At 44.2% G+C, this 14,486-nt stretch overlaps 1 protein-coding gene and 1 long non-coding RNA gene across 3 annotated transcripts in view; one reads left to right on the forward strand and one right to left on the reverse strand.

Moving 5' to 3' along the window:
• LOC309358312 overlaps positions 1–14,486 on the forward strand; it is a 367,127-nt gene that overhangs the window by 221,873 nt on the left and 130,768 nt on the right. The gene's annotated exons all lie outside the window — the stretch shown is intronic.
• The window catches only part of ADAM9 (ADAM metallopeptidase domain 9), an 87,371-nt gene that overhangs the window by 70,096 nt on the left and 2,789 nt on the right, over positions 1–14,486 (reverse strand). For both annotated transcript variants that reach the window (XM_081890893.1, XM_081890892.1), the window contains exons 2-3: positions 1,922–2,019; positions 944–1,008 (exon numbers count right to left, since the gene is read on the reverse strand). In XM_081890893.1, the coding sequence (XP_081747019.1) occupies positions 944–1,008; positions 1,922–2,019 (163 nt within the window). The remainder of the gene's footprint in view (positions 1–943; positions 1,009–1,921; positions 2,020–14,486) is intronic.

The raw sequence follows: 14,486 nt of genomic DNA on the forward strand, positions 1-14,486 counted from the left end.
TCAGAAAATAAACAAAACATTATAAAAATAATAAATGAGGCTTTTTAAAACTTTTGAAAAAAATAAGTGCTTTCACAGAACTGAACCTGGAAGAAGAATGAGGAAAAAGTAAAGATTTGCAAACAGAAGGCTGTGAGAACAAGGAATCAGAAAGGGGGGGGGGAGATAACTGTTGCTTTTATAATTCTATCCTTGCAATTATGGTATATTCTAAATGAAATCATAAAGATTTTTTTAAAAACAAAAAGCAGCAGCTGGAGAAATATCAGTGCATTTCACTATGAATGGAGAGGGATCACACACATTTGATGTAGCTGTGTCCCCCCCCCCTTTTATAATATACATTACAACAAATGGCCTATTGCAAACCACATGTACAGATTAATAACCTTTAAGGAAAGTTGCTTTCTTTATCAGAAATAAGCTGGCATGTCACCATGATGGCGAAGCCAAGAGTGCTTTGCTGGTGTTTAGTATGGAAGCCGAGGGGGCAGGCAGAGAAATCAAATCAACCAGTTGTTTCCTCTGGAGGGCTCTCAAGTGACCTGTAGACCAGGGGTCAGCAACCTTTTTCAACAGGGGGTTGAAACCTCAACAGGGGGTTGAAGCCTCAGACCTTGTGGGGGGGCGGACTATATTTCTTTGGGGGGGGGAATGAACAAATTCCTATGCCCCACAAATAACCCAGAGATGCATTTTAAATAAAATGACACATTCTACTCATGTAAAAACACGCTGATTCCCGGACTATAGGAGGGCCAGATTGAGAAGGCGATTGGGCCACATCCGGCCCTTGGGCCTTAGTTTGCCTACCCATGCTGTAGACTAAGCCCTGTACAGGTCACTTTCAGAACCAGGGAAAAGAGCCAAACAGACCAATGTAAACTCAGAATAACCAGGAGGAAGGAAAACAGCCCAGTGCAGCTGGAAATAAGTCACTTACTTGTTTTTTTCTAGTTCAAGTGTATACTTTGTTCCTTCAACATCAACTTCAAAAGATAGTTCATCCTCAAAAGAAGAAGGAATAATCAAGCAACCTCTCTGGGAATCCTCAATTAATTATCGACATGTTCCGAACAATCCAGAGATTCCCAGTCCTGTCCGCCCCCCGCCTAGCAAATACACCCTTGTGTGTATGGTGGAGGTGCATCACCCACCCATTACATACATACACATTACACAAAGCAGTTTACATCCATGAAAATCATAACATGAAAAATAACAACACTGTCAGCAATATAAAAATCATAGTGTAACAACCACAAATTAAAAGGATAATAATATCAGCAGAGAAATGCACTTTCCCACTAAAACCCACTAAGCAAGACCAACAAAAGTCTGATTGAAATTGCTCTGCAAGACATAGTAGCACCCTGTCTATATTTTTCTCTCGGAATGCTCAGCTTTTGGGGCATTTTCTCTTTATTTAATGAAATAGTTGCAAAACCATCAACTGGCTTTGTATGTCAGGTAGGGGGAACCACATTTTTAGGTTATTTTTTTCAAAAGTTGTTGCAATTTGACAATGGCGGGTGAGGAGGCCCTTGTAAGTTTCTCTGCCTCAGTTGCCAAAATAACTTGATCAGTTATGCACCATGATGTAGGGAGAGGGAGCACCATGTGCTCTTCACCTCATTCAGCCAAATGTCTCAGCCCTGTGTACTGTTGACTTCACAAACATTAGACAATAGGTGCTGCTCACAACAAGCTTCTGCAACAAATATGCAGCGCTCTCTCTCTCTCTCTCTCACACACACACACACACACACATACACAGTTTAGTCCTAGACTGCCCTGAACCCTCGGCAGCTGTACCATTCAGGAAGCACACCCATGCTTAATTATTTTACAGCTGCTTCCAGATGATGTGTACAAAAAGCAGAAAGCAACATGCTGATGATGAAATCCTGCTCTGAAATACCTCTGCTACCCTGGATGTCAGCACATCGCGGTGTTTTCTTGTTATCCTCTTGGGGACAATAATTTCGTAAGCAGACAGCTGAGATAATGGCTGAAAACCTAGAAAGATACAGGGAAATGTTAATGGATTAAAACACTGTCAAATTGATAAAGTCAGTGAAACCAGATAGCTTATCCACAGGTCCCTGAGTAACAGCGGCAAGAGGACTAATTGAACCTTAAGACAGCTGTTGGGCACAAATTTGATGGCTTTAAGATCAGCACATGGATGCCACAGGCTGAAACAGGTTTAACAGTCATTCGTCTCCACAGGAAACCATCAGAAATGACTCCAAGGGCACTTACTCAGATACGTTCTGGGGGTCATTTTGTTTCTGTTTTCTGGGATCAAGTGCCGGGGTTCTTTTTCTTGGAGAAGCTAACACATGAAATTAAGGTCACCCAGGGATCTGCTGCACCACAAGTTTTTGCAGCCAAATTGTGCCCTTTGTTTTTTTTTACTCAGTATGAACACTCATGCTATGGGTTTCCTCATTACACCTAAGTACGATTTCATTCAGAAGAATTACAGAACTTATTTTGCTTTTTGCCTCCTCCTCGCACTTTTTAAGCTTCTTCTTTTCTTTTTCTGCTATTCCACTAATATTATTATGGTAATCTTTGTACGAAATGTTCCTTTCATATCTCCAATTCTCTTGAACAGATCTCTGGTTCTTCCAATTCTGTTGTTTTCCTCTATTTCTTTGCATTGCTAGTTTAAGAAGGCCTTCTTGTCTCTCCTTGCTATTCTTTGGAAATCTGCATTCAATTTCCTGTATCTTTCACTATCTCCCTCGCATTTTGCTTGCCTTCTCTCCTATTTGTAAGGCCTCGTTGGACAGCCACTTTGCTTTCTTGCATTTCCTTTTCGTTGGGATGGTTTTAGTTGCTGCCTCCTATATAATGTTACGAGCCTCCATTCATAGTTCTTCAGGCACTCTGTCCACCAAATCTAAATCCTTAAACATGTTGCTCACTTCTACTGTGTATTCATGATTTTACTGGTGCTGATTTAATATAGGTCTTGCTTTACTCTGGTGTTGTTGCTTTTAAAATTGCATTCATTGTGGTTTTAATATACTTCTTTGCCCCACCCAGGGTCTTGAAATAACAAAGCAAGCGGTCTAAAGCCAAAAGAGCCACAGCTAAAAACACTGAAACAGGGAGCGGTCAGGCTGGCTCATCCCATGGAAATTGCTGAAAGGGGTACGTGGACATTTTGCTTCATAACTTTTATTTTAGGAAGACCAGAGACCTAGTTTGTTCTTGATTTTTAATGAAAGCTTAGAGTCTGGAGCGCATGCTGTTTATGTGTGCTCTATATTGATACCACAGGTACCTGCCTCTCTGTAGCCCTGTTCAGTATATACAGCATCTTTGCTAGTGAACAGCAACTAGCCACATCTAACACTTCCTCCACTCAGGGTTGCAGCCTGGAGAATCTGCTTTTCATTCAAAAAAGAAAAGAAAAGGAGATCTTCAAGGAAAAATTACAAGGAATTATACGTAACCTGCAGTTTGGACCTCAGAGTGCAAAGAACTACACTGAACTTGAAGCCCACATTTCCACTTTGTTACGTTCAGATGAAATTGTGTCCTTCACTCTTTAAAGCATGTCACATCCAAGTCTCACGTTAATCCAAGTCTCAAAAACATACCAGGATTTCAGCACTCAGCATTTTCACCAGCAAAGCTGAGGGAAACTGCTACTGAACAGTAACATTTGCAGGTACTAAGGAGGTGTATTGGAGATTACTTTTCCTTATTAAGTACAATTTAACTACATGCATGAGAAAAATAATGCTGTAGCTATTAAAATAAAAATGTATGGTCCAAGTTGGAAGGTTGGTGAGTCCACAACACTGTCATGATTAACTTCCCTAAGGACCAGTTCTCATTGCACTTGTGCAGCTTCCTCTCCCCCCCCCCCCAAGCACTGTCTTCAACATCCCCACCCTATTTTTAAAACTGCTTCTCTCTTCCACTCAGCTGCCCCACATTGCACCTGTTTTGACTTCTCCCCCTGCTTCTGCAATCCTGCTTGCACACAGAGAACTGTCCATCTGGAACATGGCAGCAATAGACACCAGCCCACCTTGCAGAAGCGGTGCTTCTGCAATTCCAACATATTCAAAGCATTTGCAACGTGGAGGGATCACTAGGTTGGTGCTAAGCGGCTCCGGCTAATGGAGATTTAGTGAAAATCTCTATATTCACAGCAAATTGCTCCAAGCAAAGCAGTAAGTCTGCCAAGTGTAGATGAAGTGATTCATCTCTCATTTGCACATTTTAATTACAGTCACCTGGGGCACATAATAAATTAATCTTACTTAGCGGGTTTGCCTTGGCTTAAGCAGCCCTATTTATTTTATTTATTTCAGAAACTGTTTCATTAACTGCTTTATTCATTAACTATTTATTTCAGAAACTGTTTCATTAACAGCTTTATTCATTATCTATTTATTTCAGAAACTGCTTGATTAAAGTATATACATAAGTATATACTGAAGTATAAAAAAAGTTTTTAAAAGCAGTTTACTATGTTTCAACATGAATCTGGAGATCCATTCCTACCCCCATGGTTAATGTGGAAGCAGTGTCATGCAGTTCTGGGAAAGATGTACCATATTTTTCGCCCTATAGAACGCACCGTCCCATAAGGCGCACCTAGTTTTTTGGGGGGGAAATAAAGGGGGGGAAATTATTTCCCCCCCAGGCGCGGGGCTGGGGCGGGGGAAGTCCGAGCTTCCCCCGACCCCAGCCCCCAGAACAGGCAACTCTCCGCAAGCCGCGGGAGCCCAGTGCTGGGCTCCCGTGCCTTGGGGAGAGCTGCGCGAAGTCTGGGCGCGCTGAGCTCAGCGTGCCCAGACTTCGGCATGCAGGCAACTCTCCGCAAGCCGCGGGAGCCCAGCGCAGGGCTCCCGCGCCTTGCGGAGAGCTTCCTGAAGCCTGGAGAGCTAGAGGGGTCGGTGCGCACCAACTCCTCTCGCTCTCCAGGCTTCAGCAAAAGCCTGCATTCGCCCCATAGGACACACACACATTTCCCCTTCATATTTTTTTAAATAAATATTTATTAAGGTTTTAGATACAAGTGCATAGATAATAAACAATATAACATATGTCGTAACATAGTTTCACAACTTCTTTGGACTCCCTCACATCTCCCGCTCCCACTTTCATCATTATAAATTTTTACCAGCAATTTGTCATCTTGTTTACATTCTTGTGTCCCATATATTTATTTATCATCTAATAATTCTCCAAAAGGTTTATGTTTTCTCAATCTCACTTATCATCCTAAATCCATCTAGTTTAGTGGTGCTCAATTATTTATGATCTAGCATCCTGCTTAACATTCAATCAAATTACAGTATTTTTGTAAATAAATCTTGAATTTCTTCCAATCCTCTTCCACCCTCTCCTCTCCCAGGTCACGGATTCTGCCGGTCATCTCAGCCAGTTCCATATAGTCTATCAGTTGCATCTGCCATTCTTCCAGTGTGGGTAGATCTTGAGTTTTCCAGTGCTTCGCGAGGAGTATCCTTGCTGCTGTTGTTGCGTACATGAAAAATGTTTGGTCCTTCTTTACCACCCCTTGGCCAACAATACCCAGAAGGAAGGCCTCTGGTTTCTTAGTGAAGGTATACTTAAATACCTTTTTCAGTTCATTATAAATCATTTCCCAGAAAGCCTTCACTTTAGGGCAGGTCCACCAGAGGTGAAAGAATGTTCCTTCACTCTCTTTACATTTCCAGCACTTATTATCAGACAGGTGGTATATTTTTGCAAGTTTGACTGGGGTCATATACCATCTATATATCATTTTCATTACATTTTCTTTCAAAGCATTACATGCAGTGAAATTCAACCCAGTACTCCACAACCTTTCCCAGTCCTCAAACATGATATTGTGCCCAATGTCCTGCGCCCACCTTATCATAGCCGATTTAACCATTTCATCTTGTGTATTCCATTTTAACAGCAAGTTATACATTCTTGAAAGTACCTTAGTCTTTGGTTCTAGCAGTTCTGTTTCTAATTTCGATTTCTCCACCTGGAACCCTAACTTCTTATCATTTTTAAAAACTTCTTTAATCTGAGTGTAATGTAACCAGTCTCGCACTTTATCCTTCATTTTCTCCAAACTCTGCAATTTCCAATTGTCTCCATCTTTTTCTAGTATTTCCCAATATTTGGGCCATTTGGCCTCCATATTGGGTCTTTTTCGGGCCTTAGCTTCCAGAGGTGAAAGCCACCTTGGAGTTTTGTTTTCCAATAAGTCTTTATATTTTGTCCAGACATTAAACACTGCTTTTCTGACAATATGGTTCTTAAAGGCCTTATTGATCTTAACCTTGTCATACCATAAGTATGCATGCCATCCAAAAGCATTGTTAAAACCTTCCAAATCCAATACGTCAGTGTCTTCGAGAAGTAGCCAATCTTTTAGCCAGCAGAAAGCTGCGGCCTCATAGTACAACTTTAAGTCTGGCAGGGCAAAGCCCCCTCTTTCTTTCGCATCAGTTAATATCTTAAACTTAATTCTGGGCTTTTTGCCCTGCCGACAAACTTAGAAATGTCTCTCTGCCACTTCCGGAAGCACTCCGTCTTGTCCACAATCTGAAGTGTTTGAGACAAAAACAACATTTTTGGCAATACATTCATCTTGATAGCAGCAATTCGGCCTAACAAAGAAAGTTTCAATTTTGTCCAGCTGTCTAAATCTCTCTTAATTTCTGACCAACATTTTTCATAATTATCCTTAAATAGACTCAGATTTTTTGCTGTTATGTTTACCCCTAGGTACTTTACTTTTTTAACCACATTTAGTTCTGTCTCTCTCTGAAACCGTTCTGACTCTGTATCTGTCAAGTTTTTTCCCAATACCTTAGTTTTCTGTTTGTTTAATTTAAATTCCGCCATCCGACCAAAATCTTGAATCAGTTGTAATACTCTTTTCGTACTAGATTCTGGCTCCTGCAGGGTCAAAACTAGGTCATCTGCAAAGGCTTTAAGTTTATATTGTTTCGCTCCGACCTGGATTCCTTCCATCAACCGGTCCCCTCTAATCATATTCAGGAGCACCTCCAGAACCGAAATGAATAGCAAAGGGGAAATGGGGCAGCCTTGTCGTGTTCCTTTTTCGATTCATTTTTGGAGGGGGAAAAGTGCGTCCTATGGGGCGAAAAATATGGTAGTCTAATCTTGTCCCTCAGCACTGGGATTCGTATGTTATACCTACAATGCCAGTCCCTTATTCTTACCTTTAATGTTCTGCAGGACGGACAGGGAACCTGTGGCTCACCAGCTATGGCAAGGGGAGCATGAGTGGGGTGGCATCGCTCACTGCTGTGCCCACAGCATTGCCCCTCCCGCTCAGCCCCGTGAGGCTATAGAGCAACATGGCCCTGCCTACACTGCCGCAGTCAAAGTAAATAAAAAAATTGTACAGTAGCACCTTAGAGGCCAACAAAGTTTGTTCTGGGTATAAGCTTTTTCAGATATTTAACTTTAATATTTGGTAAGAATAAGAACCTTTTCCTCTTTTAAGGAGTGTGATTTGCCAAGGAAATTCAGCATTCCAAGTTCATTCATGCTGTAGTTTATTTGTGTCAAAGTTAATTTCTATTTCAACCCAGCGGGCACAAGTGACATTGCTACGTCTGTGCTCGGCTCTTTGGGAGGCACCAATCAGAAGACTGCCAAAGCACCTTTCCTTCTCCTGCTCCCCCCCTAAGCTTTGGGAAGTTTTTTACAGGCTTTCCTTGGCTGTGCACACCAATTGCCTGCAGGAAACACGTGCACACAGCCAAACAGAACAGCCTTTAACTCCCACTCATCAGCTGAAGTGCAAGGGTTAAAGCTTGTGTTTGCCACAGGCAACTGTTCTCTGGGAACAGACACCCAAAGTCAGTGCAGAATTGTTGGCAGAGAGAAGCAAAGGGAATGAGGATGATTTTGCATCCATTGCCCTGGGCACTCATGGCTCTGCAATCAGTACAGGTCCCACTTGTGCCCAGTAGGAGTGGAATCATTTTAATCACAAGTCAACAACACATGGACAATTTATACAGACAGACTGCTAACTGAGACTCCCTTTAAATCTAGTTCCTGGTGAAGATTTTGTTGGAACATGCCACATACCTGGTGGTTTGTCAGCTGTTATTTAAAAAAATTCTGGACTTCCAGCTCTGTTATTTAACAGTGTATCAAATTAAGCAGGATCAAATTAAGAGATTTTCACAGCCTTTCATTTTATTTTTCAAAAACAATCCTGTGCCTCAGGTCTTTATATATGATTATGCATTATTCCAAACTTATACTGAACTTAAATAATTATTTCCAACTAGACACTGTTTTTTGTTTTTGTTTTACCTTCCGTGTCAGCACATGTAAATTAGTCTTGCGTGATCCCATGCCATTGTCTCTCATTAGTCCCAGTCAGCATGGTCAACAGTCAAGGAGGAAAGCAGATGTAGTCCAAACATCTGGAGAACACCTTGATGAAGACTGCCTTAGGGTGTTGATGGCCAAACTGTGGCTCAGCAAACACAGATAGCAGACAAATATTTCTAGCATGGCTCTCAGGCAGTTGAAAGGATAAGTCCAGGTTACAAAAACCAGCACTGACATTTGGCCTTCAACCAAGACTGTAAGACTGGTCAAAAACTGTCAGGCTTTGGGGACTCAGCTTCCTTCCCACCTTTGGCGGTAGATAAGCAGGACAAAGAGAAGAGTCGCTTACCATTTAAAGAGTCTTTAATGATCACAGCAAAAGAACAAAGCAACCATTTTCGGAATGGTGGTGTTCCCAATTGAGGATTCCACCCACTTCCCTCCTAGTCACTTCTGCGCCTTGCAACCCGATCTTGCAACCACTTTGCTTTCTGGGCTGCCAAGTCAGTTGACTCCCTCTCTCCCAGTTCTTCTTCTCCTAGCTGTTCACTCCCCAGTTCGTGCCAACTTTTGTCTTCAGAAGTATGTGCCTCTGCAAACCACTGTTCTAAATCTATACTGTTCCACTGCTCCTGGGCAGCTTCAGGATCCTGGTCAGGAGCAGGAGGGGGAGGCTCCCACCATTCCTCATCAGAGCAGTACTTCTCAGCCTGGTCTCTGACAAAAACTAGCTTTCCTGGGTGGGTATTGCAAAAGGATGAGGGGGCTGGTGGCTGAAGGACCAAATTTCCATTCCTAAAATAAGCCCTAGTGCCAGAACATGCTGCTACAAATACCAACCCTCTAGACCTTTTTTGCTTTTTGGTTAGCAAAAATGCACTCATGCGAACAGCAGCTGTGGCCCAGGAGTCTCCACTTTCTGACCCCTCCAGGAAGACATGTCCCAGGATCACAGGGTGGCCATGTGTTCTGCTTTACAAAGGTCTGCTTTCCATTTGAAGGCATCCTATATTAGATGGGTTGTCCAGTCCATGTTCGCTTAAAGAACCCAGGGAAATGGGGGCTGGTTTGAAGTTGCCCACTGCCATGAGTGACTAGTGGGGTGCCACAGGGTTCTGTCTTGGGCCCGGTCTTATTCAACATCTTTATCAACGACTTGGATGATGGACTCAAGGGTATCCTGATCAAATTTGCAGATGACACCAAACTGGGAGGGGTGGCTAACACCCCAGAGGACAGGATCACACTTCAAAACGACCTTGACAGATTAGAGAACTGGGCCAAAACAAACAAGATGAATTTTAACAGGGAGAAATGTAAAGTATTGCACTTGGGCAAAAAAAATGAGAGGGACAAATACAAGATGGGTGACACCTGGCTTGAGAGCAGTACATGTGAAAAGGATCTAGGAGTCTTGGCTGACCACAAACTTGACATGAGCCAACAGTGTGACACGGCAGCTAAAAAAGCCAATGCAATTCTGGGCTGCATCAATAGGAGTATAGCATCTAGATCAAGGGAAGTAATAATGCCACTGTATTCTGCTCTGGTCAGACCTCACCTGGAGTACTGTGTCCAGTTCTGGGCACCACAGTTCAAGAAGGACACTGACAAACTGGAACGTGTCCAGAGGAGGGCAACCAAAATGGTCAAAGGCCTGGAAATGATGCCTTATGAGGAACGACTAAGGGAGCTGGACATGTTTAGCCTGGAGAAGAGGAGGTTAAGGGGTGATATGATAGCCATGTTCAAATATATAAAAGGAGGGAGAAAGGTTGTTTTCTGCTGCTCCAGAGAAGCGGACACGGAGCAATGGATCCAAACTACAAGAAAGAAGATTCCACCTAAACATTAGGTAGAACTTCCTGACAGTAAGAGCTGTTCAACAGTGGAATTTGCTGCCAAGGAGTGTGGTGGAGTCTCCTTCTTTGGAGGTCTTTAAGCAGAGGCTTGACAACCATATGTCAGGAGTGCTCTGATGGTGTTTCCTGCTTGGCAGGGGGTTGGACTCGATGGCCCTTGTGGTCTCTTCCAACTCTATGATTCTATGATTCTATGCGCATGTCCTAGTTTGCCTTCTTTTCTGGCCATGTGCAAATGGCAGGAGCACACACAGGAGGCCATTGTGCTACCATTGAGAAGCAGATAGCACAGGCTGCACAGGCAGTATGGGACATTGGCATTAGTGCACCAGCTATGCTGCCCAATGATGAACGGGAAGGGGCTAAGGCACTCTGGGTGTCTGGGAGGGAACACAGTTCCCCAAACACTCACCCCCCCAACTCAGAACTCTCTGGACACCCCCTGAGGTAAAGAGACATTATCAAAGAGGGAAGCAGGGCCTGGGAAAGCTTATGCCAAAGTGCAGGATTGATACCGGCCTACCAGGTGGTGGGGACAGAAAAGGTGCTGCTCTTAACAAAACGGTTCCTGCCTTGACTTTAATAACTTTGGCCTTTGCTCCGTCTCGAGATGGAGACAGGGTTCTAGGATTGAGGCTCTGTCATTGAGAAGGTCACCCAGGATGGACAAGCTTATCCTCCCAGCCAATGATGACTAGAGAAGGCCCAACGGCTGCCACACATGAACAGAGTTTGTACCCTACAACACCTTGCAAAACCTTCTGCGGTTTCCAGGGGTTCCCTGGCAAAAATGCCAGGCTTCCTCAGCAACTGAATCAGAGAAGAAAGGCAGAGGTTTAAAAGGCAAAGAGATTCAAAAAGAGAGTCAAAAAGCAACAGCAAAATTCAATTGCCTCTGTAGGCGGAAGCGGGGTCCTTCCCTTAGGTAGTAAAATATGTTGTGCAGGTCAAGCTGCTCTTTGGATAATTGTAAATTACATTCTCTTATTATTCCTCCATAAATATATCATAGATGCCCCCTGTCCTTATAGACCAGGGGTCCTCAAACTTTTTAAACAGGGGGCCAGTTCACTGTCCCTCAGACACTGTTGGGGGCCGGACTATAGTTTGAATTTTTTTTTTTTTAACAAATTCCTATGCACACTGCACATATTTTATTTGCAGTGCGCAAAAAGATCCCTATCTGAAACTGCTGCCAGTCAGTGTAGGCAATACTGAGCTAAGTGGAATAATGGTTGGAAACTTGCTTAGTGCAAAAGGGTAGGAGGCTGAAGACATCTGGAGAGTGGATCCAGCCAAAGCTCACTTCACCTGGATCACTCAAAGTGGGACATGCACGATCTGTTCTCTCCTCCTATTTCCCAATTCCCAAAGGAAGGGAAGTGAGAAGGAGGGTGGGCCGGGCTCACCTTTTTCTCCTTCCCTCCCACGGAACAAGCCAGCGGAGGGAGGGAGGCAGGCTGGAGGGCTGCTGCTGCTACTGCTGCTACCTCAGGAAGAAAAGGCATAGGAAAAGGGGGTGGGGAAATGGTAGCCCTGCCCTGACTGGCTCCAAAGGGAGAGAGATCCAGCCAGGGACTCCTCACTCACCACTGGAGACATAAGTACAGGAAAAGGAGCCGAGTTTCCCCCAGAGGAAGTGTGGGAGGGGGCTTGGAAGCATTGCTGAGAGCGAGGGGGATCGCAGGCTGAAGGGGAGAGGGGGAGAGAGTTAAAGCTCGAGGGGGGGAAGAAGAAAGCTGACCACCACCCCGGTCACCTGGGATCCCCTGCTCTCGCTTTCCCCAACCTGGAAAAACGAAAGCAGCCGAAGGGGAGATGGCGCAAAAGAACTCGACTCAACAGAGCTGGGAAAAGAAAATGTTCTGGAAAATAATAATACCGCCAGGTTGAACCCCTGTGAGGATTGGGGCCCGGAACAGAAGGAAGAGAAGCAGCACCCGCCCCACTCCACAAAACAAGGCAGGCTGGGGAGCAATGGTGGCCAGCGCCAGACACTGCTCTGTGGGGCTTTCAGCATGGCGCCTCCTCCTCCAAGGAGACCCGCAAGTGGCAGAGGCGGCTGGCAAGGTAGGGGTGCTGCGACACAGCCAGATCAGATCAACGCCCGCCTCGTTTGTTCATGAGCAAGGCCCTCAGAGATTACCCTGGTTTCAAGAACGTTTCAGAGCTTGTAATGGAGAAATGGGGCAGCGGTGATCCTGCACCTCCTTCCATCGGGAATAAGGTGGCAGCGCTGGCTCTGCCTGGGCAGGCCGGGTTCAGGACCCTGGTGGGCAAGATGTGGTCTGCAGACTGTAGTTTGAGGACCCCTGTTATAGACTGATCATCTCAAAAGGGCTCTTACTGCACACTCTATGATCAGGAAACCCATCTAAGAAGTCTAAACTCACTAAACAGATTAATTGAATCTGTTTTGGTTTTAGGCATCCTCTTTGTTGTTGATGTCTACTTCCTCTGTCCTTAATTTGTCCAAACATCTAAGCAATTACAAGTCTATTTAGGAGATGCTGGCATGAGAGCTTTTCCTACTTCCTGTTCTATACTATGAATAGGAATGGGGGCAATCAATTTAGTTTATATTTAAAGGCAAACCTACCTAACTCGGACTTTCCAGAATAATGCACAAACTGAAACACAGCTATCCTCTAAAAGCTGCACTTCTCCAAATTTTGGAACCAAAAGAATACATACAAAAATACATATTTTAGGGTAGGTGTGCATAAAAATGCATATATTCATTAAAATAACATGAAAAATACATTATATTAGAGAAAACTGCTTTTCAAAAAAGTGTGAGTTAAGCAGAATTGCATATAAAAAGGTCTCTATTAAGAGAAATTCAGAGTAAAATGTTGGTGAATTTTTATGAGTTTTAAAAAATAAGCAAATCACAAAATGGTGTTGAAATATGGAGAACTGAACTTTCAGGACAGACAAAAGGCAGCCTTTCTTCACACAGCTCATGGTTAAACTATGGGACTTGCTCTCACAAGAGGCAATGATGGCCACCAATTTGGGTGGCTTTAAAAGAGGATTAGACAAGTTTATGGATCTATGGGGTGTAGTGGTTCAGAGCGGTAGATTTGTAATCTGGGGAACTGGGTTCGCTTCCCTGCTCCTCCACCTGCAGCTGCTGGGTGACCTTGGGCCGGTCACACTTCTCTGAAGTCTCTCAGCCCCACTCACCTCACAGAGTGTTTGTTGTGGGGGAGGAAGGGAAAGGAGAATGTTAGCCGCTTTGAGACTCCTTCGGGTAGTGATAAAGCGGGATATCAAATCCAAACTCTTCTTCTTCTTCTTCTCCACAGTCGGAGGCAGCATCCTTCTCAATGCCAGTTCCTGGGAGCTGCAGGTGGGCAGAGGGCGGCACTTGCACTCAGGTCCTGCTCGTGGGTTTCCCATCAGAGACATCTGGTTGGCCACTTTGAGAACAGGAAGCTGGACTAGATAACCCATGGGCCTGATCCAGCAGGACTCTTCTTATGCTCAGGAGCTTCAAATTCCAAAATGCACCCTACCTATACAAACAGATCCATAGGGTGGGCCTCCCTCCAAAATTATAATCATGAAAACAGCACCTCAAACAAGGGTGAGGAACCTCAGTTAGACCCAGCAGGGATCCTAATGTGGGCCACAAGATGGTTCTTCCCCAGCCCTGCCCACCTGCTTCATATCTGACATCAAACATTAACTTTTTTTCCTCTGGGAGCAGAGCCTGCATTTGGCACCTTAAAAATTTGCTACCATTTGTCAGCCGATCCTTGCCTATCCCTGCCAAAATAGGGAGGGGGCTACATTCAGCACTGAATTTAAAGATTTGTTATTTTATGCAAATTGCTTTGGGAGTTCTTGCTAGGCCAGCAAAGTAGCATAAAAATGTATTTATAAATAAAATAGATAAAGAGGTTCCAGGTTAAAGGGCCTGGATGGGATAGCCCCTGGGAACCACATGAAGAACATGGTGTTTCGTGGTGGAAGAAATGTGGGATATGAAAGAAGGAGGGAAGGAAGGAAACCTTTAAAGTGTTGGTAAAGTGACAGAGCTTAACTGTAATCTATGCCATTTTAAAGCCTGTGCTTTGTAGTTGGGGGGGTGGGGCTGGAAGAAGGTGGTGGAAGAATCAAACTGCCATTATCCCATCACAGGAACACAGGAAGCTGCCTTATACCAAGTAAGACTGTTGGTCCACACTGACCAGGATTTCAGGCATCCCACCAGGAGATGCCATTGGAGATGGAACCTTCTGCATGCAAAGCAGATGCTCT

Source organism: Podarcis melisellensis (genome assembly GCF_964234715.1).
Source record: "Podarcis melisellensis genome assembly, chromosome: 15".
Taxonomy (NCBI): Eukaryota; Metazoa; Chordata; class Lepidosauria; order Squamata; family Lacertidae; genus Podarcis; species Podarcis melisellensis.